Source organism: Ceratotherium simum, chromosome 33, assembly GCF_057802395.1.
Source record: "Ceratotherium simum simum isolate JZ-2026a chromosome 33, ASM5780239v1, whole genome shotgun sequence".
NCBI classification, from domain to species: domain Eukaryota; kingdom Metazoa; phylum Chordata; class Mammalia; order Perissodactyla; family Rhinocerotidae; genus Ceratotherium; species Ceratotherium simum.
Genome location: NC_141932.1, coordinates 25,364,623 through 25,392,393, shown reverse-complemented (window position 1 = coordinate 25,392,393; position 27,771 = coordinate 25,364,623). Strand labels below are relative to the sequence as shown.

At 49.4% G+C, this 27,771-nt stretch overlaps 1 protein-coding gene across 1 annotated transcript; it reads right to left on the bottom strand.

The window, feature by feature from the left end:
• Positions 1-1,162: 1,162 nt before the first annotated feature.
• On the bottom strand, positions 1,163-27,771 carry WTIP (WT1 interacting protein). Its single transcript, XM_014794732.2, is given in 10 exon segments — positions 1,163-2,291; positions 6,061-6,129; positions 6,824-6,875; positions 7,626-7,756; positions 7,925-7,987; positions 8,147-8,214; positions 20,709-20,810; positions 26,983-27,408; positions 27,411-27,542; positions 27,545-27,771. Coding segments are annotated over 10 exon segments (1,281 nt in total). The 5' UTR covers positions 27,642-27,771; the 3' UTR covers positions 1,163-2,150.

Here is a 27,771-nt window from a genome sequence, read left to right as displayed (position 1 = left end):
AGGTGAGGCCACTGTCCCCCAGGGCCGTGTATTCCCTTGCCCCTGACTTCTGACAAAGTACGGCACGTGAGCTTGAAGGGGGGCTCCAGGCTGTGATGACTCCGTCCAGCTGGGCGGGGAAGCATGGCAACCAGGACGGAGCAGGTGTGAAGAGCAAGGGTGGCCACGGCTGGCAGACCAGGGGCCACCTCCAAGGCAGATACAAATGAAGAGAAAAGAGAAGGGCTGAATTGACAACAAGGAGAAACCAAGGGCGAAGCAGCTTTGACACTGGAAGCAAATAAGAGGGCAATCAGAATCTGCGCAATAACTGTCTGGAAAGCAAACCAGCGCAGCTCAAGAGGAAGAGAAAGGCAGAAACAGCCTCCCATTCCCGGAACTCACTCTCTCCTGCCCCGCTGAGATCACTTGCTCCAAGAAGCCACCCTGATCCTGTTGAAGTCCCCTTCTCCAGAGACACACACTTCCCCCACCTCAGGACAACCTCTGTATTTAAATACTTGGTTAACCAACACCAAACACCCCATGTACTTGCTTCCTCAGCCCACCAGGGGGCCCCCCAACCCCAGGCCTCAGCCCAGCCAGACCCACCTGCTGCCACCGCCCCTCCTACGCATCCCAGTGGGCACTCCCAGACAACGTTCTGGTTCCTACCGCCAGGCTCCCTCAGAGAACAACCCTACAAGCAAAAGGATCCCACATCTAACAGTGGGGAGAAGAGAGCACAAGAGCAGTAGCCAAGAGGAGGCGGTTCAGGTTCCCACAGGACCAAACGGACTTAAGTCAAAATATTCCATGAAAACCACTGCGATGGTTTATGGAGATGAGGGGTGTCCTGCCACAGGGACCACCCACAAGTGCAAACCCAACACCAGCCGTCAATAAGTCCATGTTTCCCCATGCTGACGTGTCTGTCAGAGAAAAAACTTCATCTACGTGTCGGCAAACCACATTTCATTAGGTCACCACTCTGAAGACACTGACACAAACAAAACCCCACACTACTCTACACTCTGAAAGGCAGACACATATTTTCAGATTTTAGAGGAATTTATACAAAAATAGTTAAACTACAATGTTTACCACCTGAAAACTAGCTATATGATACACAAATTGGACATCTGTGAGTTTCTTGTCATTTTCCTAAGAAATAACAACTGTGGGCCAAGTTCTTAGAAGAAAACTATATTCTTTTAAAGAAAACGAAAAACACTCTTGAAGGAAAAACTTAATTTAAGTCAAATCATATGCTTTTGTCGTGGAGCCCGATACACAGCACTTTCCCGCCACAGGTGCCTCCCTTGCCGGGGGGGCCGTGCCCCTCACAGTCTCTCCTGACCAAGACGGGTGCTGGAATTCTGCGGGAGAAGCTTCTTCCCCGGAAGCTGAAGGATCGGGGGTAGGAGGGGGCCAGTCCCCAAGCCAGAAGCCAGGGATGGGGACACGGGGCGGGATCATGGCTGAAAACACCCATCAGAATTCCAGTGGCCAAACCCCACAGTGACCACAAAGGCCAAAGGCTGGGCTCCTTTGCAGGGCCCCCTCCCCAGGGTGTCATTCCTCACCCCCTCCCATGACCCCACCCATACAAGGCACCTTCCCATCCACCAGCCCGTACACTGCACCGGTGCCCTCCACCAAGCCCTTGCCAGACCGCACCCTGGCCCGGGGAGCTCTGGGAGGGGTCCCAGGCCCCCTCTGAACAGGGAAACTGGCTACCGCCCTGAGGCCAGTGGGAGGAAGGCGGCTGTGTACCCCGCGCCCCCGCACGTGGTATCGGCCGTCTTCAGCCCCATAACCCACAGCCGGTGTGGGAGTGTGGGAGCCTGCCCCTGAGGCCGGGGGGGCACAAGGGGTCCCGCAACAGAGGCCAGTGATGGGGTGGGGTGGGAGGCAGGCAGAGCCAGGAAAGAGGGAAGCGGCTTGAGGAGGCACAGACGGTGAATAAATAGAAGTAGCTTCGCCTCGGGGCCGGCCCCTCGGACAGCAGCTGGGTGGCAAGTCGGGTGGGGCTGGGGTGGAAGGGCGGCAGCCGCGCCCACCCTGACACGAAGCTCCGACACTGACCTGGGCCACCCATCCGGCACGCGCGCGCACACACGCGTGCGCGCGCACACACACACACACCAGTGTCGGGCTCCTGGCCCTGCTCAGAGCTCAGTGACATGCACGGCAGGTGAGGGAAGGGGGCCCGGCCGGAGGCGCCGCAGGTGGCAGCGTCGGCAGAGCAGGTGGCCCTCCAGGGGGTAGCAGCGGCGTCCATCCTCCCCGCTCAGCTGCAGCCCGCAGTCCTAGGGAAGAACACAGCCCAACGCCCGAGTCAGCAAGGGGGAGCCTATTAGGGCACACCAGAGTAATGGGGGCAGATCTGCAGGGCTCTGTACAACTTCCAGAGGACTCTGGCTTTTACTCCTTGGCGGGGGGATGAGGTGCCCAGTGCTGGACGCACTGGACTGGAGACGCCTCTCAGACATCCAGAGCAGACAGTGAGAGAGGTAGTTGGACACGAGCCTGGAGTCGGGGAGAGAGGACTAGGCGGTAAATGGGGGCAGCGGCATAAAAATGTGATGGTTTTTACCAACGATACAACAGACTACGTCTCCCAGGGCGTGCAGATAACCAGAAAAGAGAAGAAGACAAACAGCTGAGCCGTGGAGGCTCCAACATGAAGAGGCAGAAAGAAGAGGACCTGAGTCAAGATTTCAGGGGGGGCTGGCCCTGAGGCTTAGCAGTTAAGTGCACGTGCCCCACTACTGGCAGCCCGGGTTCGGATCCAGATGTGCACCTACGCACCGCCTGTCGGCCATGCTGAGGCAGCGTCCCAAATACAGCAACTAGAGGGATGTGCAACTATGACATACATCTATCCATTGGGGCTTTGGGGAGAAAAGAGGGAAAAAAAGGAGGAGGATTGGCAATAGATGTTAGCCCAGGGCCAGTCTTCCTCAGCAAAAAGAGGAGGATTGGCATGGATGTTAGCTCAGGGCTGATCTTCCTCACAAAAAAAAAAAAAAAAAGATTTGAGGGGAAAATAAAAGTGAGGAAAACCAAAGATGGATGGTCCTAAGGGCACAGTGAAGAGCTCGAAGCAGGAGGACTGGGGGGAGTGGTCGGCATTCGCAAAGTTCCTGAGAGATTAGGTCAGCGACAAATGCGAGTGTCTCCCGGATCCCGCCCCATCGGGGTCACTGGGGACCTGAGGGGGAGAGGGGTCAAATGCCTGACCCCAGTGGTCTTAACAGATAATGGAAGAGAAGAATTAGAAACATCAAGTAAACACAGAGTTTTACTTTATGCCCCTTATCTTACCATTTACCATTGCGGGATCTTTTATAGGGTAATCTTCTCTAACAAGTTACGTGATTCATATTTGACCTCTGTGAGTAACTTACAGGAAGTGAAAGGCAGCCATGGAGGGTGCTGCCAGAGACAGTGGGGCACCGGGCGAGACCAGCTGAAGAAATTTTTCCTTCCTTTTGCCCCCTACCCCAAGGAGGCCCCTTTGGTCACACTCTCCCTGCATCCAGGGCTGGATTCTGGCCTTGAAGCTTTGACACTTGTTACCCAAAGGCCCTGAGATCAAGACCTGTCCCGCCCCACACAGTGACAGAGCTGGGCTGCTGCAACGGAGCCTCACGTCCCAAGTCGCTCAGTCCCAGGTGTCCTCCCTGTGCTGCCACAGCCTCAGACTGGGCCCTGCACTAACCACCACACACCAGAGAGAGGAGGAGTGAGGGGGCCTGGAGACCCTAGTTCCCGTCCAAGGGTCTCCCCAGGGGGCTCCAGCTGTGAACCACCCGCAGCTTGACCTGCTGGCCTCTCAGCAGCAACCTTTCCCTAACGACTGTGCTTAGCGATCCCAAGGGGACACCACGGTCCCCAGGACAGCAGAGCAGAATGCCCTGTTACTGTCAGAGGGGAACCACGGCCCCTCTGCAGGCCATGCCTGCTCCTGCTCCTCCCTCCCTGGTCCCCCAGCAGGACTCCTGTTCCCACTGGGCCACTTGCCCCCACCAAGGCACGCTGGTTCCAAACGGACCTTGATTCCTATTGGAGATTTCTTTTTTTGTGTGAGGAAGATCAGCCCTGAGCTAACATCCATGCTAATCCTCCTCTTTTTGCTGAGGAAGACCAGCTCTGAGCTAACATCTATTGCCAATCCTTTTCTTTCCTTTCCCCAAAGCCCCAGTAGATAGTTGCATGTCATAGTTGCACATCCTTCTAGTTGCTGTATGTGGGACGTGGACAGACAAGCAGTGCGTCGGTGCGCGCCCGGGATCCGAACCCGGGCTGCCAGTAGCGGAGCGCGTGCACTTAACCGCTAAGCCACGGGGCCGGCCCGGAGATTTCTTATTGACACTCCCTCCTGCTCTTCCCTGGGGCTCTGACACCAACATGCTCTTCTTGGTTTCTCCTACTTTCCTGTTCCCTCATTCTTGGCCTCCCTGTGTGACCTCCCATACATCCCCTAAATGCTGGTGCTCCTTGGGCTATCCTAAGCCCTGCTCCCTCCCCTACAGCTCTCCCTGGAAGACCTCATTTATTCCCCCAGCTTCCACAGCCATCTACACACCCACAGTGGGACTCCTGCTTCCAGCCATCATGGTACAAGGACTGAATTTCCTGTCCCACCTTTAACAATAAAAAAACAGGCAAAAATACATGAAACAATGGTTCTCTGAACAACAGGCAGGACAGGTCGGTGACCTCTGAGAGACGGGAAACTAATGAGGTGAGCCCTAACGTCGCCCCAAGTTACTACCTAGAGAGATTTTCCAGGCTGCCCAAAGAGGGCCCACTGGTCTCCTTGAATTGAGAACTCAGAGAGGCCAAGGCGACTAGAAACTGCATGGCAGAGTGTCAGCAAGGAGACAGCTACAGATGCCAATCACTCCCAAATTCCTGTCCCTGTAGCCAGAGTCTGAACTCCAGGACGTCCAGCTGCCGCCTGGACATCTCCATTCAGGGGTCTCCAGCTATAGAAAATGAGAGCATCTCGTCCCCTCCTCTTCTCACCCCATTCTCTCCTGGGTCCCAATGGACACCTCCCAACCCCCAAACTCCCACGTCCAATCCCTCACCAAATCCAGTCCCTTGTACTGCCTAACCCTCACTCAACTCATGTACCTCCCCAAACCCAGGACCACAGCCTTCACTCCACCAGCCTACTCAGGGAAGCCCAGCCCCATGCCCTCCTCCTCCACTCACTCTCTGCATGGCACATGGCAGCGAGTGCCCTTTCTAAAATCCAAATGCAGGGCCGGCCCTGTGGCTTAGTGGTTAAGTGTGCACGCTCCACTGCTGGCGGCCTGGGTTCGGATCCCAGGCGCGCACTGACGCACCGCTTCTCCGGCCATGCTGAGGCCGCGTCCCACATACAGCAACTAGAAGGATGTGCAGCTATGACATACAACTATCTACTGAGGCTTTGGGGGAAAATAAATAAATAAATAAAATTATAAAAAATAAAATAAATAAAATAAAATCCAAATGCCATCGCGTCGTCCCTTTCTGATCATTCTCCACTGCCCTCAGGATCAGTCCACACTCTGTAGCACAAGGGGCCTTCTGTCCCTAGCTCCTGCCAACCTCTCCAGTGACATAAAACAACACACTCACCTCCGCACCTAAGCACATTCTGCTTCCACTGCCTGGAAATGCCCTTCTCACTGCCTCCGTGGCTGACTCTTATTCATCTTTCAAATCTTAGCTTGGGCGTCACCTCCTCCAGAACACCTTCCCTGACTTTCCAAGGCCTCCTATGTGCTCTGACAACTCCCCTTGACAGCAATGATGACCCTGTGTAGATACTACCTGAGTATCTGTCTCTCCCATGACAGGAGGGACTGTCTTTATTCTCTGTACATCCCCAGCACCCCACGCACTGTAAATTCTCGGTGTGTATTTGACTGAATGAGAAACAGGGGTTGAGAGAAAATATATCTGGGGTAGAAGGGAGAGGGCTCACTGGAGAGGAGAGGTAGAATGGGGTAGAACCATGAAAGACCTGTGGGGAGAGGGCTGCCCCACGCACCAGCCTCCAGGAGGGCCCGGGCTCACCTCACAGTGATAACACTCCACGTGGTAGTCTCTGTCCATGGACACCACACGGATAGTCGTCTCACACCCCTGGAGGAAGACATGGAGTTCGCACACAATAAGCAAGCTGGGGTTTGAGATGAACTGTGCGCGGGGGACACACCCACACAACATGCTCTCTGGCGGATGTGCACTCACGCCCGTGCACTTCCATGGGGCCAGCACAGGCACTGGCAGGTGCACACAGATGGATGTGCATGTGTCAGTCACCCTCCCATGGCCGCAGCCGACAGCACACACACGTGTCCACCAGAGCCTCCCCGTGGGTGTCAGAGTGTGTACACATTCTTTTTGGTTCTTTGGAGTCAGGAAGACCCTGCGAGTCCTGCTTACCCACCAGCCTGGGACAGAACCAGCATGTGTGGGAAAGCCAGTACCCGAGGGACCTGCACCACCCCAGGATGTCTCCCGCAAGGCCCGCATCCTTTCTGCAACTGCTCCCCAGCCACCCCAGCCTGCAGGGCTAACACACCCAGGGAGCAGTCCTGACACCAACAGGCAACGGAGCTTAGGGCGGTGTGGGGCAGCCAGGCAGCGGGGGCCACATTTTCCGCTAACTCATGCAGGGCACCTGCACCCCGTGAGCCTGGGCACAACACATACCCCTTGGCCCTCAGGGACAGGGGGCAGGAGCACCTGCTCACTCCTCCCACTGGGGCCCAAGACCTGGGGCCGACCCGGGCAGGGCCGAGCACCTGAGCATCTCCAGGTGAGTGGTTCCTACCTGTGCAGGGAGGATAGGACGGGCACAGGAGGCACATTTTGGTGCAAAAACCCTGGAGGAATAAAGGAAACCAGAGGTGACCAGCTGAGTGACCAGAGGCCAAGGGTACAAGGACAGGTCCACCCACAGTAGCCTCATGACGTGGCCCGAGCATCAGGCCCCTTTCCTTGTGTGCACACGTTGACACTAGCCTTTTCTCTGGCTCCCCAATTCACCTCCACCCCGTCACCTCCTCCAGGATGGCTTCAGGTTCTGCCCTGCCCCCTCCCTCACGCTTCCTGAGAGCTCCTGGCCTCTTAATGTTCAGGTCTGGGCCACCCTTAGCTGAGACCCCTGCAAAGCCTGGCTCCACACTGAGTACCAGGGACCTATGCCGGCACCAACCCCATGCAAGGCAGCGGCACAGGACCAGAGCTCTGAGGGCTGTGCCTGGAGCCACAGCAAGGGAGTATGGATTGGCTGCCCACATGGGTACAACACAGGCAGGAAAAAGACATTGCAGAGACTCCAAGCCCCCATCCCAGGCAGAAGGGGCCCGACCGGGCCCTGAGAGCAGAGGGATAGATGCTGGGAGGGGCAGCCAGGAGAGTCCCCACCATTAGGAGAAGGTGAACACACAGGCAAAGCAGGGGAGAGGAGAGCAAAGACATGGCTGGTAGCTGAAGCACCTGAGACAGAGACCCAAGGCAGAGATCTGTGTCTGCCCCAACCTCTGAGAGCACAAGGCAGGCCAGGAAAATGCTTCCAGGGAGGCAGAAGAAACAGCAGGTGTCACACCTGCTCCACGGCGCCCGCTACTCACGTGTGATAGTCTCTGACACAGTAGATGTTGTTCTCCACATCCACAGTGAAGGGCACCCCGTCCAGGCACTCATTGCACACGGAGCACCGGAAGCAGCCTGGGTGGTAGGACTTCCCGAGAGCCTGCAAGATCTGGGGGTGGGAGGGACTGAGGGGTCACTGCAGCTGGAAGGCTCAGCACAGCCCCCAGAAGGGGCTCTGACTCTGAGCCCCCAGGGGGTCTGCAACAGGTGAAAGGGCGGGGGGCCATCAGACTCCGCCTGTGTCAGAGGGGCTCCCAGAGCCTGAGGAGGTTCTCACCATCTCCATGATGAGGTGTCCACACACGCTACACTTGTCAGCCGTTTGCTGGAACCCGGAGTACTGGGAGGGGACACAGGATCCAGGATGTTACGTGACAAAGGGGCACTCACTGCCCAGCCAGCACCTGCCTCCTGGCCTCAGGTGTCCACGTGAATTAGAAGGAGGGTGCCCGCCCCTGTTCCCACCCATGGCATCAGCCAGGGCACAGCTTTGACTCACCAGGAAGTCCTCCTGGCAGTACACTTTCTCACCCACATTGTAGAACGCCTTCCCTCGAAGTCGTCTCCCTGCAAGGACAAGGGTCAAGAAGGGGCTCCCTGGGCCACTGGAAACCAGGGATGGGGGCCCTGCTGCCACTTCTCAGCACCCTCCTCCAACAGATGAGAAGTGGATTACAGATGGATTTTAAAATCTCCCTTTAATGTTGTTATTTTCAGACATTAATATTTTTTTAAAAACTAAACAAAATATACTGTCGACAGAACTGTTGTAAAAGGTTATCAAAGCAAATATACGAAGTACTGTTTTTCACATGTAAATTGATGTTTGGATTAATTTAAAAAAAACACATTTGCTTTAAGTTCAGTTGAATCCAGAGCAGACTTTTCAGAATGAAATTTCTTAATCCATGAAGATTAGAAGTACAACTCTCACCAGGTGAAGGAGCCCAATATGAAAGAGGCGTCCCTTATTCCAGGGATGCAGGGATGGTTCAACATCCGCAAATCAGTCACTGTGATGGACCACATTAACAAAATGAAGGATGAAAATCATATGATCATCTCAACAGATGCAGAAAAAGCATTTGAAAAAATTCAACATCCATTTATGATAAAAACTCCCAACAAAGTCAGTATAGGGGGAATGTACCTCAACATAATAAAGGCCATCTATGACAAGCCCACAGCTAACACTATATTCAACAGTGAAAGCCTGAAAGCTTTTCCTCTAAGATCAAGAACAAGACAAGGATGCCCACTCTCGCCACGTTCATTTAAAATAGTTTTCGAAGTCCTAGCCACAGCAATTAGGCAAGAAAAAGAAATAAAAGGCATCCAAATTGGAAAGGAAGAAGTAAAACTGTGACTACTTGCAGATGACATGATATTATATATAGAAAATCCTAAAGACTCCATCAAAAGATTGGTAGAACTAATAAAGAAATTCAGTTAAGTTGCAGGATACAAAATCTGTTGCATTTTTTACACTAATAACAAACTATCAGAGAAATTAAGAAAACAATCCCATTTACAACTGCATCAAAAAGAATAAAATACCTAAGAATAAACTTAACCAAGGAGATGAAAGACCCATACCCTGAAAACTATAAAACACTGATGGAAGAAATTGAAGAAGACACAAAGAAATGGAAAGATATTCCCTGCTCACGGACTGGAAGAATTAATATTGTTAAAATGTCTATACTGCCCAAAGCAATATACAGATTCAGTGCAATCCCTATCAAAATTCCAATGGTTCCAACAAACCTGAAATCAACAATCCAAAGAGGCTTATGCACCCCTATGTTCATTGCAGCATTATTCACTATAGCCAAGAAGTGGAAGCAACCTAAGTGTCCCTCACCTGATGACTGGATCAAGAAGATGTGGTATATACATACAACGGAATACTACTCAGCCATAAAAAAAACACAAAATTGTCCCATTTGCAACAACATGGATGGGCCTGGAGGGTATTAGGTTAAGTGAAATAAGCCAGAAAGAGAAAGACAAACACTGTGTGATCTCACTCACATGTGGAATACAAACCAATACATGGACAGAGAAAACTGTACTGTGGTTACCAGGGGCAATGGGGGTAGGGGGTGGGCACAAGGGGTGAAGGGAGACATATATATGGTGATGGAAAAACAAAAATGTACAACCCAAAATTTCATAATGTTAGAAACTATTAAAACATCAATAAAAAAATTCCAATGGTATTGTTCACAGAAATAGAACACACAATCCTAAAATTTCTATGAAACCACAAAAGATCCCAAACAGCCAAAGTAATCTTAGGAAAGAACAAAGCTGTAGGTATCATGTTCCCTGATTTCAAACTATATTATACAGCTATAGTAATGAAAACAGTATGGTATTAACATAAAAACAGACACATAGATCAATGGAATAGAACAGAAAGCCCACAAACAAACCCACATATATATGGCCAATTACTTTATGACAAAGGAGCCAAGAATATACAATGGGGAAAGGATAGTCTCTTTAATAAATGGTGCTGGGAAAACTGGATAGCCACATGCAAAAGAATGAAACTGGACCCCTATCATACACCACACACAAAAATTAACTCAAAATGGATTAAAGACTTCAATGCAAGACCTGAAACCATAAAACTCCTAGAAGAAAACACAGGAGAAAAGCTTCATGACATTGGTCTTGGCAATGATTTTTTTTGAATCTGACACCAAAAGCAAAAGCCACAAAAGCAAAAATAAACAAGTTAAGACTACATGAGGGCCGGCCCTGTGGCTTGGTGGTTAAGTGCGCGCGCTGCGATGCTGGTGGCCCGGGTTCGGATCCCGGGTGCGCATCGAGGCACCACTTCTCCGTTCATCCTGAGGCCGAGTCCCGCATGCAGCAACTAGAAGGATGTGCAGCTACGACATACAACTATCCACTGGGGCTTTGGGGGGAAAAAATAAAATAAAATAAAATCTTTAAAAAAAAAAAAAAAAAAAAGACTACATGAAACTAAAAAGCTTCTGGACAGCAAAGGAAACCATCAACAAAATGAAAAGGCAACCTACGGGATGGGAGGAAATAATTGCAAGCCATATATGTGACAAGGGGTTCATATCCACAATATATAAGGAACTCATACAAATCAAGAGCAAAAAAACAAACAATCTGATTAAAAAATGGGCAGAAGATCTGAATAGACATTTTTCCCAGGAAGACATACAGATAGCCAAAAGATACATGAAAAGATGTTCAACATCACTAATCATCAGCAAAATGCAAATCAAAACCACCATGAGATATCACCTCACATCCATCAGAATGGCTATTATCAAAAAGACAAGAAATAACGAGTGTCGGAGAGGATGTGGAGAAAGGGGAACCCTTGTGCACCACTGGTGGGAATGTAAACTGGTGCAGCCACTATGAAAATAGTATGGAGGGTCCTCAAAAAATTAAAAACAGAACTACCATATGATCCAGTGATTCCACTTCTGGGTATTTATCCGAAGAAATCAAAAGACTAATTCGAAAAAACATCTGCACCTCCATGTTCACTGCGGCATTATTTACAATAGCCACGATACAGAAACAACCTAAGTGTCCATCGATGGATGAACGGATAAAGAGACTGTGGTGTATATATACAATAATATATTATTCAGCCATAAAAAAGAATGAAATCTTGCCATTTGTGACAACATGGATGGACCTCAAAGGCATTATACTAAGTGAAATAAGTCAGTCGGAGAAAGACAAATACCATATGATCTCTCTTATATGTGGAATCTAAAAAAAAAAAAGCTCATAGATACAGAGAACAGACTGGTGGTTGCAAGAGGCGGGGGCTGGGGTGTGGGAGAAATAGGTAGGTGAACTGTTTGGGTTTTTTTAGATTAAATAAATTGAACAAAAACTTAAAAAGAGGCGTCCTTGTCAAAACAACAGCCCCAGCAGACCTGGCAGCAGCCGTGAGAGGTGTTCCCATTAGGATCAGGAGAAAGATGACAACGCCTAACTAGTAACAAGAGGGAACCTCCTCCACTCAAGATGTCATGAAGGGCATCTATGCAAACCCCGCAGCTAACATCAGCATAATGGCGAAATAGTCAATGCTTTTCCCCTTAGGATTCAACATTGTACTAGAAGTCCCAAACAGTGCAATAAGACAGGTGAAAAAAATAAACGATTGCAAAGGAAGAAGTAAAACTATCTTTAAACACAGATGACATTATTGTGTTACGCAGAAAATCATAAGTAATCTGCAAAAAAACTACTAGAACTAATAAGTGAGTTTAGCAAGGTTGTAAGATAGGTGATCAGCATATGAAAGCCAAATATATTTTTATATTCTAGCAACAAATGATTGGAAAATGAACTTAGAATTTTTTAAATTGCATTTATAATAGCATCCAAAAAACCCATAAAATACTCAGGGATAAATTTAATGAAAGATGCATCTGATCTTACTCTGCAAAATCAAACTTCACCGAGAGAAATTTTAAAAGACCTATATAGAGACCATTGCTGGAAGACAGTTCTCCATCGGCTCTCTCTCATTTCTGCACATCTTACAAACAGAGGGCTGGCAGCTTTCGTTCTGGATTATCTTTCCAAGGACGTTTGTGGAGCAAACTGCTTAGAAGACAGAGAGAGCACCTGTCTCTGAAGCAGACGGCAGGTTTGTCTGCCATCCAGTACAATAAAGATAATGTGTTTCTCCAGGAGAGGGGTCAGATAGCTTTGCTGGCAACTCATTATAAAATATTGCGGTTCCCTAAGCCCAGGGCTCCTCAGCCCTGACATACACGCACTGCGCGTGCAGCATCCACTTAGACCACTCCCTGTCACCCCCGTGGTACTCAGGATGGCATGCAGGCCAGATGCAAACATGAAGCTCATGCTGTTTGCAGCGCTATGAGTATCTGCCCCAGGAGGATCATGTCTTCAGGAAGCATCTGTGAAAACGGTGGCTGGCTGACTTGTCAGCTTGCAAGTAGGGAAAAATCTCAGACCTCGCACAGTTCGTGACAACCATCTTCATGGCTTCAAATGTTCTGATATCAGTTCTCATCAAACTAGATCTGATCTATACATTCAATGCTACCCAATCAAGATCCCAACACTCTTTTTTGTGTGTGTATGGAAACTGATGTGCCAATTTTAAAATTTATATAAAAATACAAAGAACCTAGAATAGCCAAAATAATCTTGAAAAAGATCAGCAAAGCCAGAAGACTTACACTATCTATTTTAAGACTTACAGTAATCCAGACAGTGCAATATTGGGGTAAGGAGAGACAACAAGATCAGTGGAACAGAATAGAGTCCAAAATAGACCCCTAAATATTTCAACAAATGCACAAGTGGAAAAGCAGAGTCTTTTCAGCCCATGTGCTGGAACAACTTGATAGCCAAATGGAAAAAAATGAAACTCAATTCCTTACTTCATACTGTACACAAAAAATTAATATGAAATGGGTTATCAAGCTGAACGTAAAAATGAGAAACCTAAAGCTTCTAGAAAAAAACACAGGAGACTATCTTCATGACTTAATGGGGGATAAAAATTTTTTAAGTCATAAAAACAATAACCATAAAACAAAAAAATCTGACAAATTGGATTTCATAAAAATTTAAAATTTATCAAAAAAAGATATCATTTGGGCCGGCCCCGTGGCTTAGCGGTTAAGTGTGCGCGCTCCGCTGCTGGTAGCGTGGGTTCGGATCCCAGGTGCACACCGACGCACCGCTTCTCTGGCCATGCTGAGGCCACGTCCCACATACAGCAGTTAGAAGGATGTGCAACTATGACATACAACTATCTACCAGGGCTTTGGGGGAAAAATAAATAAATAAAATAAAAATAAAAAAAGATATCATTAAAAATATTTTTAAAAATCACACTAGGAGAAAATATTCACAAAACATACATCTGTACTCAGATGTATACTCAGAATTTGTACTCAAAATACATATATATATTCCTCCAACTAAATAATAAAAGGCAAATAACTCCCAATTAAAACTGGGCAAAAGACTTGAACGGACTTCACAAAAGAAGATATTAAATGGCCAAGAAGCAGACAAAAAGATGCTCAACCTCATTAGTCATCAGGCAAATGCAAATTAAAACCACAACGTGACACCACTTCACACCCGCTAGAATGGCTAAAATTAAAAAGAGTAAAATACTAATTGTCGGCAAATATGTAGAATAATTCCACTCTCTTACACTTCTAGTGGGAGTATAAAAATGGTACAACCCTTTTGGAAAACAGTTTGGCAGTCTCTTACGAAGTTAAACATACACTTAGCCTATGACCTAGAAATTCCACTCCTTAGAATTTACCCAAGAGAAATGAAAATATTTGTCCACAAATGACCTGTACAAGAATGTTCACAGCACAATCTAGTATCTACCAAGAGTTAAATGGATAAACAAATTGTGGCATATTCATACAACAGAATCCCACCCAGCAATAAAAAAAAGTGAGCTACCAATACATGCAACAACATGGATTAAAAAAAAAAAAAAAGACACGCTTAGCAAAAAAAAATCAGCCACAAAACAGTAATACTATATGACTGCATTTATATGATGTTCTAGAACAGACAAAACTAATCTATTATGGTAGAAATCAGAACACTGGCTGGGCAAGTGTGATGAGGGAACATACAGGGATCAACTGAAAAAGGGCAGGACAGAAGTTTCTAGGGTGTTTAAAACTTTCTATATCTTTGAGAAAGATGAGTTAGAGGTATGAGCTATATAAATGTCTACATTTATCCAAAATCTTTTAACTATATACTTAAGATCCGTTTGCTGTACTATACGTAAGTTGTCCTCAATTAAAAATAAAAACAAAGATGAAACGAGAACATCTCACGTCAGAGTGAGGAAGCTCTCAAAGAGTGACGGGGCGTCAAAAGCGCACAGGAGCCGACTGGAAGGGACCTCCTCTGGCCAAATGTGAGACAATCTATGCAGCACAAAGAATAATGACTGAGTTGCAACACACCGCATAAGTAAGAAGTCCATGAGTACCTAAGAATACTCATAAAAGAAAATACATATTTGCCCTCTTTCAAGTCTAAAACTTATTAAAAAGTTTACAAACATTCCCTGGGGAAATACACCTTCAACACTGACCTCAACGAATTCCCACAGAATTCCACAATCAAGGAAACAAGGTATCAAGAGTGAGGAGAAACAAAAACAAGGTAAGTAGGACTTCAAAAGTCATCAGAAATTGGGATTATTAGATACCAAATACAGAACAGGTATGTTTAATATGCTTACAAAATAAAAAGATGTCCAAAATGTGAGACTACAAAGAATTCTTGGACAGGACATTAAAAGCAATAACTGTAAACAAACAAAAAAAGATAAACTTTATTAAGAATTTCTTTTCAGGGCCGGCCCCATGGCTTGGGAGTTAAGTGCACGTGCTGCGATGCTGGTGGCCCGGGTTCGGATCCCGGGCACGCACCGAGGCACCACTTCTCCGTCCATCCTGAGGCCGAGTCCCACATGCAGCAAGTAGAAGGATGTGCAGCTATGACATACAACTATCTACTGGGGCTTTGGGGGGAAAAAATAAATAAATAAAATCTTTAAAAAAAAAAAAAGAACTCTTACAATCTATAAGAAAAAGTCAAACAACCCCATTTAAAAATGGGCAAAAGACTTCAACAGGCACTTTACAAAGGCATTCAAATGGCCAAGAAACACACAAAAAGGTGTACAAGTCATCACCACTCATAAGGGAAATTTAAATTAAATCACATTAAGTTACCACTCCACCCCCACCAGAATGGCTAAGAGACTGACAATGCTAAGTGTTGGCGGGAATGAGGAGAAACAAATTCTCATACATTGCCAATGGGATTACAATTGGTTACTCTGGTAACCATTTAGCAGTATATACTAAAGTTGCACAAATGCTACTCTATGACTCAGCAACGCCACTGCTAGAGAAATAAGTATAAATGACCATCAACAGACATGTACGAAAATGTTCACAACAGTTTTATTTACAATCACCAAATTATGGGAACAGCTCAAAAGTCCATGTAGAGATGACTGGGAAGGGGCGTAAAGGAATCTTCCGGGGCGATGGAAATGTTCTACACCCTGTTCTGGGTGGTGATTAAGTACGTGGCCATGTGGATATGTAAAAATGTATCAAGCTGTAATACACCTAAGATTACGTTATTTTAGACTCTGTATATAATTTAAATCTTGATAAAAAGCAAGAGACTATCAAAAATGTTGAGGCAGGGGCTGGCCCCGTGGCTTAGCAGTTAAGTGCTCGCGTTCCACTACTGGTGGCCCGAGTTCGGATCCCGGGCGCCCAAAGACACACAGCTTGTCAGGCCATGCTGAGGCGGTGTCCCACATACAGCAACTAGAAAGATGTGCAACTATGACATACAACTATCTACTGGGGCTTTGGGGAGAAAAAGGGAAAAAAAAAAAAAAAAGGAGGAGGATTGGCAAGAGATGTTAGCTCAGGGCCGGTCTTCCTCAGCAAACACAGGAGGATTAGCATGGATGTTAGCTCAGGGCTGATCTTCCTCACAAAAAAAAAGAAAAATGTTGAGGCAGATTTGAAAAAAGAACCATAAAGAACTTCTAGAAATAAAAAAAATTCAATTGCAGAAATGAAAAACTCAATGAAAGAGTTCAATGGGAGATTAACACAGCTGAAGAGAAAAATTAATGATCCGAAGTCCAGCTTCTGGAAGACAGAGCTGAAGAAATTAAACAAGATGCAACAAAGGGAGATGGAGAAATGGATAATATGAAGGAGAGGTTAAGAGACAAACAAAAGAGGATGAGAAAGCCTAATATTTCTAATTTGAATTCTTTTTAGAAGTAAATAATCAAGAGAATGGGAGAGAAGCAATTTTTCAAAATAAAATAGCTGAAATTATTCCCAAATTGATAAAAGACCTGAATCTTCAGGTTCAGAAGTCAAAACGAATCCAAAGCAGGACAAATAAAAGAAAACCCACACCTGCACACATAGAAATCAAACTACAAAAGAACACTTCAAATTATCTGTACTTTTTTCTAATTAATATGTGAAAGTATTATAAATATTCTGGAAAATAATCCCTGGAAGTTATGTGTGTGGCAGTATATGACTTGTTTTATGACATGCTTTATGGTGTCTTTTAGTGAACAGAGTTATTTAGTTCTAATGTAGCCAAATTTGTCAATCCCTTCTTTTATGTTTGGCGCTTTTTATGTGGGAAAAAATCTTTCTTACCAGAAGATTGGTAAAGATATGCTTCCATATGTACTCCTAAAATGGTCATGTTTTCTTTACACAGTTAAGTCTTTGATCTACCTGGATTTGATTTCATTTTCTTATATGGATAACCGATTTTTCCAGAACCACTTGCAATGCCATCTCTATCAAGTTCTCACATAGACATAGGTCTGTTTCTGGACTCTCCATTCTGTATCACCGGTATATTTATCTATCCTTGCACCAATACTACATGAAACTAATTAATGTAACTATACAATATGTATTGATACCTCACAGTGGAAGTTCTCCCAACTTGCTCTTCTTCAAGATCATCTTGACTACTCTTAGCCTTTTGCTCTTTCCACTTAAATTTTAGAATGAGCTTGTCAAATTCATGAAAACCTGCTTAATTGGAATTGCAATGCATTATAGATCAATTTGGAAAAAACTACACTACTCTTTTGAATATACCCATCCATGAATATAGTATATCTATTTTTCTTCTCTTACTGCAATGACTAAGATCCCCAGCACAATGCTGAACAGAAGACACGATTACAGGCATCATTGTCTTTTCCTCATTTAAAGGTCCATTTTTCTCATATTTCATCACTGAGTACGATATTTGCATAGATTTTTAGTAACCAACTTTCACCTGGTTTAAGAAGTTCCCTTTTATTCTTAGCTTGCTACGAATTTCCATCATGAATGAATGCTGAATTTTATTGACTGCTTTTCCTACACCTATTGAAATGATTGTATAGTTTTTCTCTTTTAATTTGTTAATGAGGTGAATTACATTAATGAATTTCCCAATGTGAATCCACACTAGTATTATTCAGACAAACTCAACCCTGTCATAGTATATTATCTTGATTATATACTGCTGAATTCAGTTCCAGAGGATAAAAGAAGGGAACAAATAAAATAAATAGTACGAGAAAAATTCCCAGAACTGAGGGACAAGTCTCCAGCCTAATAGGGCTCTGTGTGTGCCCAGCACAACGGATGGCAAAAAGCCTACAGCAAACATAAACAAAATGTCCTAAGCCAGGCTGCCCATTGCTCAACTTCAGGAGCACCACTCCCGTCGTATTCACGTAAACAGTGTCCCCGGAGCTGTGCAGTACACGGCCATTATGGCCAGGATTCGAGCAACACGACAGCCCTCTTCCTGAGGGCTCCCAAAATGAGAACCAGAATGGCATCAGAATTTAGCAGCAACCGTGGGGGCTGGAAGAGAAAACTATGACTTCAAAATACTGAGTGAAAATTTTTTCCAATTTGGAAATCTATTCCCAAACTACAAATTAAGTGTGAAGGTAGAATAAAGGCATTTTAGATAGATCAGAACTCAGAAAATTTACTTCCCACATGCCCTTTCTTAGATAACCACAGCAAAACGTTGGAGACATTTTTGGTTGCTTCACAGCATTGATTCCTCCCTTTTTCTCCAAGTCGTATTCAGTATCCAACCTTACCTCAGACAGTGTGTTTAAGGGAAACCGGAATCCCCCATTATCCAGGGGTGTGCTTGATTAGTATCAAGATAATTCCTCTTCTCTTACTACAATATTGGTTCAGAGACTCAGGCAAGTCATAGCCCCCTCCCCAGCCACTGGGATTGGTTCAGGAATGGATGTGAGATGATCTGGTCATTGACATACAATATCTGCTAGGTATTTTCTGGAAAAGAAGTTTCCCTACTCCAAAAATGTGACCAGAAGAGATGCCCCTTCTTCCTCCAGGCCAATGGTAGGCCAGTGGAAGTCTCAAGCTGCCTCAGACATTTCACCACCATGAGAGAAGTGGCCACAAGGATAAAGCCAAACCCAAGGGAAACCCAGCCAAGCTATTCACGGGGCCTGAGCCACCAGATCAATCCTAGCCTGAAGCCAGCCCTAGCACTGGGCTCCCACTTCACTAGCCAAGAAATATTCTTAGAGTTTAAGCTTCTCCAGCAACTTCTCTGTTATCTGCAGCTAAAAGCTTCCAGGAAATCCAAGGAGTACACATGGGAAGGCACAGCATGAACACTCCACAGGGGTCTAGAGAGCAACCAGCTCAGACTGACGAGAGGTGAGGGGCTCCAGTGGGAACTCAATAGAATGCCTCATATAATGGAGCATTTGGGAGGAAAACAAACTGAAGATATGATAAAGCAAGACAATACAAGGAAAAAAAAGATTAAAAAAACTCCAGGAAAAGTAAAAGACTACAGAAAAAGGGCGATGTCATCACAGTGTAATTCTTGGCTCTGCAGTAATATTTACACAGTCACAGCAATATAAACCTGGTTTATTGACTTAACCACAACTTACGATCTGACTACACTGAGAAGATGGAAGGAGGGAAGGGAAAATAGGCAGTACAAGAATCTATTCCGGGCTGATCACAGCAAAACTAGGCAAATCTTGTCTAAAACTGATATATCAAGAAACAGCAGCATATGCTTTTTAGTGACAGGCAGATGCCTACTAGAAGAAACGGCTGAGAAACACAAAGGTGGCTGCCTCTAGGGAATGGGACCGGGGTGGAAAAATAAGTGGTTTTTGCTATTGCAAAAATAGCTTCTCAAAACTGTTTGACTTAACATTGTGCATGTATTATACCTTTATAAAACAAAATATTAAAATGTTTAGTGTAAATAAATAAAAGATTGGGGCGGGCCCCATGGTGCAGCAGTTAAGTGCTCGCGCTCCGCTGCTGACGGCCCAGGTTGGGACCCCGGGCACGCACTGAGGCACCGCTTGTCGAGCCATGCTGTGGCGACATCCCATATAAAGTGGAGGAAGATGGGCACGCATATTATCCCAGGGCCAGTCTTCCTCAGCAAAAAAAAAGAGGAGGATTGGCATGGATGTTAGCTGAGGGCTGATCTTCCTCACAAAACTTAAATAAATAAATAAACAAACAAATAAATAAATAAATAAATAAAAGATGGCTGCTTAGAGGCAAAGTCTGAAAGAACAGTAGGAAAATCAACAGTGCAGATTTATTAGGTTGGCTGGATAACAGTTGCTTTTTCCTTTTTATAACTTTGTCTAGGTTAAATTATAACAGTTATAGTTTAAACTGTGTGTAGGGGCCAGCCCCGTGGCTTGGCGGTTAAGTGCGCACACTCTGCTGCTGGCAGCCCGGGTTCGGATCCCGGGCGCGCACCGACGCACTGCTTCTCCGGCCATGCTGAGGCCGCGTCCCACATACAGCAACTAGAAGGATGTGCAGCTATGACATACAACTATCTACTGGGGCTTTGGGGAGAAAAAAAAAAGGAAGAGGATTGGCAATAGATGTTAGCTCAGAGCCGGTCTTCCTCAGCAAAAAAAGAGGAGGATTAGCCCAGATGTCAGCTCAGGGCTGATATTCCTCAAAAAAATAAAAATAAACATAAAAAAATAAAATAAACTGTGTGTAAAACTGAGACAAAAAATAAAATTGCAGGGAAAAGAAATATTAGCCCCATGTCCAGGCAGATAGAAGGCACTTGCTCCACGTGACCCGTCCAGACAGCCGGGAGACATCAGTGCCCTGCACAGGACGGAGGCTCCAAGGCAGAGAGCCAGAGGGCAGCCTGTCCCCATGGCCAGGGAAAGTCTCCTCCCTGGCCCCTGCCTCCCTCCCCAGGGCCCAGGAGATCTCCCCAGGGGCCTGGGCCCCTCAAACAAGCCAGGCCAAAAGGGAAAGGGGCCACAACTCAGCCTCCTCCACACTCGAGCCTGGGCCAGAGCTGAGTGGTCCAGATGGACCAATGCCTGGAACTTAGGTGCGAGGGGGTCCCTGGTGCAAGGGGGACGGGGGAGGGTCACCTACCACAGGAGTCGCAGGTGAAGCAGTCGGTGTGATACAGGCTCCCCATTGCCTGGCACGCCTGCCTTGCTCCGTAGATGCCAAGCCCACACTTGATGCAAATGCCTGTGGGAGGAGAGGCAGAGAGAGCAGCGGTCAGCGCCGTGACCGTGGAGCTGGATGGACGCGCACCCCACTCCCTGTCCTAATGCCGCCCACCCCCCTGACCCTGGGCAAGTGAACTTCCCCAGGCCTCCATCACTCGGTTACTAATGGCCAACCTGGGGACAAGAAGGGTTTATTGTTGACAAACCTAGGGTTTGTCGCTGCTGTTGTGAGGATTCAAAGAGTTTAGCAGGGCACCTGGCAGAGAGGCAGAGCTGAAGCCATCCTCGCCATCAAAACCACGATGACATGTTTTACCTAGAAAGTCATTCTGAGCCCCTTCACCTGGGACCTGCTCTTGGACTGAGGGAAAAGGCTTTCCACTGTCTATGAACCAAAAAGAGTGAAGACCACACAGGCACCCCCGGGGGGAGAGTCACTGACCCTCCCCAGCCACTTTCCTCCTCTGCACCATGAGGTTAATTTATACTCTTGTCAGTCAGCAAATCAACACTGAAGCCTGCCACACACCCCGCACAATTTAGGGGCTGGAAGTTCCGTGATGAACCACTCAAGTGTCCCCACCCACCAAGGAGGCTGTATTCCAGTCTGTATTCCAGTGGAGGGAGACAGACAACAACAGGTAAATAACATCTCAGGTGGAAGCGAGAGCTACGGAGGACAATAAGGCTGATAAGAATATGTCTGATTCTTAAGCAGGGTGGTTAGAGAGGGCCCCGGTTACGAGGTGATGTTTGAGCAAAAGTTGAAAGGAAATAAGGGAGGGAAGTTTCCATGCAGGTATCTGGGTTAACTGGACGGAATCGGGGACCACCCCTGGCAGCACAGTGGGGTGCTCAGCAGGCGGGAAAGCAGTGGAAAGAAGAAGGGTGACCAGCAACACCAGGGCAAAGCCCTTGGGCTCCCTGGCCAGCCCTCCTGGAGACCCAGACCAGAGGCAGCCAGCCCAGACATCAGAAGTCCCCTTCACAGAGTTAGCGGTGGGCCCCCACGGCCCCCGCCCTAGGGCATGAAGATGGGCTCCACCTGCCCTCTAGACCCTAAACCTGCCAGCTGCTCCAGGACATGATGCCCTCACCCTCGCACTTCCTACCAGATCTCTCTCCTTAACATATAACCATGGTGGAGCTGCTTTCGTCTTTTTTTTTTTTTTTTGTGAGGAGATCAGCCCTGTGCTAACATCTGCCAATCCTCCTCTTTTGTTTTCTTTTTTTGCTGAGGAAGACTGGCCCTGGGCTAACATCCGTGCCCATCTTCCTCCACTTTATATGGGACGCCGCCACAGCATGGCTCGCAAAGCAGTGCGTCGGTGCGCGCCCAGGATCCGAACCGGCGAACCCCGGGCCACCACAGCGGAGCGGGCGCACTTAACCGCTTGCGCCACCAGGCCGGCCCCAATAATTCTTTTGTTTTTTTTTGTTTTCTTTGTTTTTTTTATGAGGAAGACCAGCCCTGAGCTAACATCCGATGCCAATGCTCCTCTTTTTTGCTGAGGAAGACTGGCCCCGTTGGGGCCGGCCCCGTGGCTTAGTGGTTGAGTGCGCGTGCTCCGCTGCTGGTGGCCCGGGTTCGGATCCCAGGCGCGCACCGACATGCCGCATCTCCGGCCATGCTGAGGCTGCGTCCCACATGCAGCAACTAGAAGGATGTGCAGCTATGACATACAACGATCTACTGGGGCGGGGGGGAAAAAAAAAAGACTGGCCCTGGGCTAACATCCATGCCCATCTTCCTCTACTTTATATGGGACGCCGCCACAGCACAGCTTAACAAGCGGTGCGTTGGTGCGTGCCCGGGATCCGAACCTGCAGACCCTGGACTGCCGCAGCAGATCGCACGCACTTAACCACTTGCACCACCAGGCTAGCCCGTCTTAAAAAATCTCTCTCTCCCCATCAGCCACCCCATTTCCCCCCTCCCCTCAGTCAAGAAAGAAAGCTTGGTCCACGCTCAGTCATCTCCTAACTGTGCAGATCTACGGACTTCCTGTTCTGATCTTGCTCGAGAGGGACCTCTCCTCCTCTTGGGTTTCCAGGATACGACCTGCATCTGGCTTTCTGGTTCTTCTCTCTCCCCTGCTCTGTCCTGGGCCTCCCACGCCACCAACTCCCCAGGGGAGGGAGGGCCAGTTCCGACGCCCTCAAAACCAAGCAGGAATGTAGAAGCAGCTGGTGGGGACCCAGGCAAACAGAGAAGAGGGGCACGGCCACCAGAGGCTGCAGCCACACCTCGGCTCTGGCAACGGCTACCGGCTGGGGATGCGGGCCCAGCACTGCTAAAGATTCTAATTTTTCAAGAAAAGCTAAACATCTAGATTTGTATGTGAAATCTTGTCATGCTAAAAATAATTACTAACTTAAATGTTTTGAAGACGCAGAAGCCAAACACACCACGTCTGCAGGTCTCCCTGGGCAGTCCCACACACTCCTAACTGGTCTCCCCTGCGGAAGGCTCCTGGCGTTCTGCCCAGTCTGGACCTCTCTCCTGAGTCACTGCCCCACCTCCCCACACGCCAGACCACTCCAGGCCCAGAAGAGAGCTCCAGGTTCCCCACAAAACTGCTCTCGCCCGTGGGTTCCTGCTCAGGCAACCGCACTTTTGCGTAGCCAGGTTTTAGGGAGCATCCCGGTCTACCCTCTCTCCCTCACCTCCAACTCCGAATCCCGGCTCCTCTGTTCCCTAATCATGACTTCACTCCCTCCTCTCACTCCCACTAGCCTGACTCAGAACGTCATCAATTCTCATTCCAATGGCTGCTTCAACAGTCTCCTCATGGCATCCCAGCCTGGCGCCCCAATTATCATCCCCAAAATTGCAGCCAGACTTATCTTTCTAAAGTGAAAATGATCCACTCTCACACCTCCACTCTTATCCATCAACTTTGAAAACCTGACCTTGTCACTTCTCTGACCAAGTTATTAGGTATACGGAGAAGAGAAGAGAAGTCAGCTGCCTGTGGAAAGCAGGACAGGAGGATGAACAAGAGGGGAGGCTATGATCTCGTATTCTTGGTTTTTTGGTTCTGTTTGATCTTTTTCTAAATAAGTGGTTGCATCACTTTATTAAAAATACACTGAAGAAGGAGAACCAGGAATATGAGGTACGTCCAAAATTCAGGGAGTAGAAGGTTTCGAGGAGAGCTGACTCCACCTGTGGGACGTAGCAGTGGCGTCCAGACCAACAAGGCCAGGCAGACACCCGCTGGGGCTGGGGCTGGAGCTGGGGAGTCGACAGGGTCCTGAGCAAGAGCTGGGTCAGTTCAGTGAGAGGAGACAGCAGATGGCTGAGGGGAGATCGGAGGCGGATAAGCAAAGACGATGCCAACCAAACACCGGGACGAGAAGATGAGATGAAAGGGCTGACGAGACCTTGTGGCCGTTTAGATTTGGGTTCGTATATTTTTTTTAATGAAAGACCCTTGTATGTATTTATAACCAAAGGAAAAGGGCCAGGGGAAAGAGGAAAGCTGAAGACGGGAGGAGGTGGAGGTTGGAGATGGAAGGACCCTTATCCTAAGATCTGGACACACACTTGAGAGCCTGCGGGTGAGGAACAGGAAGCCAAGGGGTCAGACTGCACCTGATGACCTCAATTTTCTCGGCAAAGAAGAAAGCGAGGGCAGGGGCCGGAGGAGAGCAGGTTGTTGAGGGAATAAAAGAGGTAACTGAGCAAGGCTTAGAGTGACAGGTGGCACCCAGAAGACCAGTGAGATTGCAGACCAGCAATCTGCCGCCAGGTACAGCAGGGGAAAGGGAGCCGCAGCACTGAGTCGGGGGCAGGGTTCCACAGGGCAGACGGGGACGAGAGGAATCAGAGACGCTGAGACGCAGGCTGCAGTTGGGACTGAAGGCTGCTGAAGAGAAGCAAAAACAGGGTGTGGCCCTGGGAGTGGGTGGCTGAAGAGAAGGCAGAGAGGTCACCAAAGTTCCAGAGGTTCCGGAAGCCTGAGGCTGTTGGCCGGCTAATGGCAGCGGAAGCTGGTGAGGAGAGACGGAGAAAGTTCCAAAGATGTCAGTGAAGGGCAGAGAGGCACCAGGAGGACAGCTGGCCTCAGGGCCAAGGAGAAGAAGGGATGGCACCGAGGGGAAGACACACCCTAAAGAGGAGGTTTATCAGAGACCACTGAGCGCATGCAGACTTCCTTCTGTAAAATTCTGTATTATTCAGCTTGAATTATAGGAAATGGCCACTTTTATAGCTCCAAAAGGTCAAATAGCAGCAGTAACATATCAGCAGTTCAAGCAAATATTTCCCCATATTTTAAAAAATCAGGAAAATGTTACACAGATTTGGCTTCTCTTGAAAAACCAAAAATCTGGCCGGCCCCGTGGCTTAGCAGTTAAGTGCGTGCGCTCCGCTACTGGCGGCCCGGGTTCAGATCCCGGGGCGCGCACCAACGCACCGCTTCTCCGGCCATGCTGAGGCCGCGCCCCACATACAGCAACTAGAAGGATGTGCAGCTATGACGTGCAACTATCTACTGGGGCTTTGGGGGAAAAAAAGGAGGAGGATTGGCAATAGATGTTAACTCAGAGCCAGTCTTCCTCAGTAAAAAGAGGAGGATTAGCACCGATGTTACCTCAGGGCTGATCCTCCTCAAAAAAAAAAAAAAAAAAAACACAAACATCTACCATCCCTCACCTCCTACTCCCACGTGGCTTCAGCGGGCTGGAGCTGAGCCACGGCTCCCTTTAGAAAGCAGGAACCACCAGCCCCTACGGTCTTGTACCATCAGTCCTCCACCTCTCCCACTGCCTGCCTGGGTCTAGCCACCTCCGCTTCACACAAAGACACATGAGTAGCCAGGGAGGCCCACAGAACACACCCCTGCCCAGGCCCTGCAGTGTGTGGGGACGGGAGAATGGCAGTCTCCCCTGGACAAAGCACTGGAAAGTCATTCTCTTCAGAAGACAGCCCCAGCTTTTGCTCCTGGCACCTGCCTGGCAAGAGAGGCAACAGCTTCCTAACTCATCTCCCTGCTCCCAGGCCATGTGACAGCAGCCACAAGACCTACCAAACCACACATTCTCACCCTGATGCCCCCAGATGAGCCTGAAACCCTTCAGTGTGCTCCCTCCCAAAAGCAGGCTGACCCTATGGCCCAAAAACTCCCTTGCCCACCTGACCCTCCTGGGCTGCACTCCTGGGAGCATACTGGAACATTCCACATCCTTACTAGCCTCCTTCTGCCCACATTCTTCCCTCTGCCTGGAATGCCCCCATCTGGCCTGTCACATACAGCCTCCTTCTCTCTCAAGATCCAGTTCAGGGCGGTCCTGAGCTGCTAGCTGGAATGAATGTGTGAAAGACACAAACCCCAGGACAGCCTCAGTCCCAGGCACCATAACCACCACTCCTCTCCAAAGCCAGGTGCTCAGCCTTCCTGCTTATCAGTAAGCGAGGGAGAGAAGCCCACTCCCCAGGCCCTCTCTCAGAATCTCAAGCCTGAGAGTCCTAGGAACTGTCCAAAGGCCTAGGGATCAGGGAACCAGGGTCGGACTGGGAAATGGAGGCTGTCAGAGAACGGTGGGCTTTGCAAACGCTGTGAAGCAGAATTCCTTTTGGAAACATCCCATATACGCAGCACAGCCCAGAGCGAGGACCGCCCCGTGTGACCCGCTCGGTCCTCTTCCCCTCAGGGTGGGCTTCCTCTCCCCCACACACTCTACCTCCAGCCGCTACCATCACCAAAGCCTCAGGTCAGGAGCGGGGTCTGGGGGAACCTGGACCACTGCACCTCTCTGCTGCTGTCCACACCCCACACTGCCGGGGGGAGAAGGAACCCCAGGACGGCAGGGGTCCCTACACAGCTTCGGCTAATCAGCTGATCACGAAGCATCGATTAGGATGAACAAAGTGGCAAGTACCAAGAAAAAACTACCAGCGGATGGCTTATTCTGTCACGAAGTTAGCAAGAGTACATCAACTCACTTTGCGAGAACACCTTCTTCGGCCGGGACACCTAGAAGCGGAGCCGCTATTCTAACAAACCCCAGACCCGGCGGTTCGCACTCACGCCCTCCGCGAAGCAGACGTCGCCGCCTCCCCAGCCCCACGGGGGAAGGGACAGGCTTTTCTCATCCCGGCCCCTCGTCCCACGCCGAGCCTCCGGCCACCCCACGCTCGCCTGGACTCCTCCGGCCGCCTACCCGGACGGGCCGGGCTCACTCACCGAAGTAGTCGCGCGCCGTGCGCGCCTCCAGCGCCCGCTCCAGCTCCCGGGTCAGCGCCTCCAGCCGCCGCTCCGCCGCGCTCGGGCCGCCCTCCCGGCCCGGGGGCAGCTGCAGCGAAGGCAGAGGGAAGGGGGCCGGCCCCGCAGGCTCCGGGGAGCGGGCCGGCGCGGGGCAGGCGCCGGGCGGGAGCAGGTCGGCGTAGGCGCCGGCCGAGCCGCGGGAGCCCAGACTGGACACGCTGGAGCGGGCGCTGCCCGCCGACGGCGGCCCGGGGCCGGGGCGCGGGTCCGAGCGGCCGGAGCGCGGGCTGCCGTGGCGCTGGTCGTAGCCCAGGCTGATGCCGCTGGAGCGCGCGCTGCCGCCGCCGCCGTCCGAGCCCGCCAGGCTGGCCCGCGGGCTGCCCGCGGGCTGCGCGCTGAGCTCGGGGCCGCCGCGCGCCGCAGGCCTCGCTCCCCGCGGCCCGCGCCGTCCGCCCCGGCCTCGGGGCCGCCGCCGCCCTTCGCCCTGCGGCCCTGCGCCTGCGCCGCCTCGTCGCCCGGCCCGGCCCGCGGCCCCCGCCGCCCCGGCCCGGAGAGGCGCCGCCCGGCTCCAGCTCCCGCAGGGCCAGCCCGGCCAGGAGCAGGGCCGCCTCGTCCGCGGCCGCCCGGGAGCGCTGCATGGCCCGGCCCGCCGGCCCGAGCGCGTCACCTCCGCCTCCGCTTCCCGCCGCCGCGCCGGCCGCGCCGCCGCATCGTCCGCCCGAAGCCCGGAGCCCGCCCCGGGACCCCTGGGCGCGGGGCGGGGCAGGG